This window comes from Etheostoma spectabile, chromosome 2, assembly GCF_008692095.1.
Source record: "Etheostoma spectabile isolate EspeVRDwgs_2016 chromosome 2, UIUC_Espe_1.0, whole genome shotgun sequence".
Taxonomy (NCBI): domain Eukaryota; kingdom Metazoa; phylum Chordata; class Actinopteri; order Perciformes; family Percidae; genus Etheostoma; species Etheostoma spectabile.
This window is the reverse complement of record NC_045734.1, coordinates 12142505-12146054: the sequence shown is the minus strand read 5'-3', so window position 1 is coordinate 12146054 and position 3550 is coordinate 12142505. Positions and strand designations below refer to the sequence as shown.

General features: G+C 37.9%; 1 protein-coding gene across 3 annotated transcripts in view; it reads left to right on the top strand.

Moving 5' to 3' along the window:
* Window positions 1-237: 237 nt before the first annotated feature.
* LOC116699219 (coiled-coil domain-containing protein 149) overlaps window positions 238-3550 on the top strand; it is an 8323-nt gene continuing 5010 nt past the window's right edge. For 2 of the 3 annotated variants that reach the window (XM_032531720.1, XM_032531734.1), the window contains exons 1-6: window positions 238-469; window positions 1283-1444; window positions 1580-1618; window positions 2148-2255; window positions 2544-2660; window positions 3254-3426. In XM_032531720.1, coding sequence (XP_032387611.1) covers window positions 419-469; window positions 1283-1444; window positions 1580-1618; window positions 2148-2255; window positions 2544-2660; window positions 3254-3426 — 650 coding nt within the window. In that variant the 5' untranslated portion in view covers window positions 238-418. The remainder of the gene's footprint in view (window positions 470-1282; window positions 1445-1579; window positions 1619-2147; window positions 2256-2543; window positions 2661-3253; window positions 3427-3550) is intronic. The other variant, XM_032531729.1, reaches the window with a different exon arrangement.

Genomic DNA, 3550 nt, shown 5'->3' with positions numbered 1-3550 from the left:
ATATATATATATATATATATATATATATATATATATATATATAGACGTTATTTTATCCTGCATGTTGTTTTAGTATGGCAGGTCAAACAGATTGGTGAATGACCTTGGGAACTTCAGATAAGCAGATAACATCCTAAATGTATATGACTAATCACGATATGATCACATTCATAATTTGGGTCTCCATACATCCATGACATAGATACGTCGCAATTTTACATGGGGTTGCCAAATTCGTCGTGATGCTTCTCTGACGTCAGGGGGGGGGGACGGAAGTGATGCAGCTCGTGTGTTCCTCGATCAGCTAATCCGTGTTGATGATGCAAATGTTCTCTAAATCTAATCACAACATGGTGATACGTGATTGAAAACATTCTTGCGTCATTATTCATATTTTGTTTTCCTGCCGAGCGGAGAGATGGATCCGTCCCGGAGGAGCGAGAGCGACTGGCAGGCGCTGGCCAACGAGGTGAGACGACTCGAAAGACGCAGAGAGAGAAAAGCGTGAATACGGTGCACACTCTCGATCCACAAACTATGCCATTCGCGGCAAATCGGTGACGTTTCACACTCTTTAAATGCTGTGTGTCACCTCCTGTTAGCAGCCACATATAGGTAAAGATGTTGTTTATAAAACAGAGTAAAGAGGATTACGCTGCTTTGGTTTCTCTCAGCCTATGTGGATAAGGAAGTAGGCTAGATATTTGCACTTGCAGAGCCCACAGAGATGATGAGATGAAGCCTACAGTAAAACTATATGCACCTGACTGCAGATGCATTGGCTTCTTACTGGTTATCAGACTATACTGTCACAATTAATAGATTTAAATGACAGCTCTTGATGATTGTATGATCACTCTCATGTCGAATGTTTTACACAGACCCATTATAATGTAGTAAAAGCAAATAATAGCCACTCATGACTGAAATTACTGTTCTATCAGGACAGCCCTGATAAATGCCAAACATTCATGTGTTTCATTTCTGAAATGTGAAGATCTGCTGCTTCTCTCTGTTTAATATGATTGCAAATAGAATATATTCAGGATCTGGGAAATTGTGTTGGGAATTTTTCACTATGTTCCGACATTTAATAGACAATTGTAATCAAAAATGTAACTGATAGAATAATCAGTAATGAAAATATTAAATATTTGCAAGGCTCCTAAAAAGGTGATTTCCCTACCTTAACAGATGTCATGATAGAACCAGTATTCAATTTTCACATAACACTGCCTTTAACTTTTTCTCTCTCTTGTGAAACATTTGTTCTCACAAGCAGTTCCTCATTTGTAAGCAGAAGTTGGAGAGTAAGACAGAAGCTCTTCTGATTCTGTCAAAGGAGCTGGACACCTGCCAGCAGGAGAGGGATCAGTACAAACTGATGGCCAACCAGCTGCGTGAGCGACACCAAGGACTCAAAAAGAAGTACAGAGAACTCATTGTAAGTAGAACTAGTGCAGTCGGAAAGATGCATCATGAGCTTTACAATAAGCAGACAAATTGAGAACAAAAATGTACTATTACTATTACATGTTGGAGATGTTGCATTTTCCCTTGTTGTTTTTACAACCAATAGGATGGAGATCCCTCTCTGCCTCCTGAGAAAAGAAATCAAGTAAGTGATGTTAACCTGCAGATGCTCTTTGTGCAGTGCTGTCTTACAAAAATTCATAAAGTGGTAAATACAATGTTAAAAGGGCCTCCTTAATACTGCATTTTGCAGCTTAGACTGCAAATGACTTGAAGTAAGTATATTTTAATACCCAGATTTCACTTATGTGCACACAGTATGTGTGTGTGTGTTTATGGAGGCTGGTCTTTTAAGTTGTAAGTTAAAACATTCAATGGGGAAAATAATCACAGCATTTAACCCAGCTGTCTCCAGGTGGACCACCTCTGCTTTGTACACAGTTTAGTACTACATACCCACATTATTTATTGGATCACTGATTGCAGCCAGTGTTTATAACAACCCTATCATCTTATTTGAGCAAGAAGGACACATGTACCAGGGTGATTGGGATGCTCTTCACCACTGCTGCCCCCTTTTATCATTTCAGGTTAGGGAATGAGGGAATATTTACAAACAAATCTGATTTTGTATAGCTTTAAATGTCAATCATGTATGTTCATGTCTTCTTCAGGTGAATTTAGCTCAGCTACTGAGAGACTCCAGAGAAAAAAGCATTCAACTTTCTGAGGAGACGAAGGAGCTAAAACAACGACTGGTGGAAGCTCAAGGTGATAACAAGGTACCATGACATGCTGTGAGCTACGCTGAAAGTTGCAATACATTAGGTTATAATGTATGTTTATTCATCTTTGTGTTTCTTGAATATATCTCCAAAATGATAATTACCTATTATTATTATTATTATTATTATTATTATTAACATTTGGTGGTCATGAAATTAACATACAATTGAGTAACGTACAAGTTTATTTTAATGCAACAAAATACGTTTATCAGATGAAATAAAGCAGAATCACATGTTGTAAAACTGTGCAGAACATGTGACTGTGTGTCTCCTTTGCAACAGCTTTTACGAATGACCATTACCAAACAGAGGCTGGGAGACGAGGAGGTTGGCGCTCGACACTTCCCTGCCCATGAACGAGAGGATCTGGTCAAACAGTTGGAAAGAGCCGGAAAGCAGGTGAGAACAAGGGGCTGACTGTCTGCTGCTTTCTCTCTTTTGTTTTTAAAAATTCAGGTGACTTTCATTTAATGGCTTCTAGTTGACAGCATCCCATCAACATATAGGCCTACAGAAAGTACTAATACCATGCTGTAAAAATACTCAAATAAAAGTTCTGGATTGACTGAAGTAAAAGAATGTGTAAGTATAATGAGGAAAATGTCCTAAAAGTATTTAAAGCAGTCATTGCAAAAAAAGAAGTAGTAAACCTACAAAATCATTGAAAAATGAATTAAGTAATTGGAAAGAAGAGCAGCTGATCCTCACATTTCTTCTGAACAGACACTATGCAAGTAACGGAGGCTCTCTCAGAGGCACAAGTGCACAACTTTATATATCTATGACAGATTTATTGCTGTGATAAATCACAAGAATATAATGATGTGTGCCAAATATCGCGTAAAAGTGTTTTTTCTGGAGACAAGAGTTAAACATGATACTACTGTGATTTCTTTTCTTCAATTAGTCAAAAAATATGAGTGGATGAAGTATTCTATCCATAGCATTAATCCAAGTGTCTGTACTTACATAGTGTGTTTTGTGTTTTGTAGAACGAGGTACTGGAGCACAGTGTTAAGTCGCTCACAGACGAGCTTCAGGACGTACGAGCAGAGCGCGACGTGTTTCAGCAGAAAGCTCACCGTCTTAATGTGGAAGTGAACCACATTTTGGGCAACGATGAGATACGCATTTTAGACATAGATGCACTCTGCATGGAGAACAGGTTTGTTACTCTTTTTGAAAGATATTTCATTGGTACGCTGTTAGAAATAAGAGTATTTGCAATAATTAATCCACCTTAAAATAAAAATATGTGTGTGTGTGTGTATATGTGTGTATATATATAT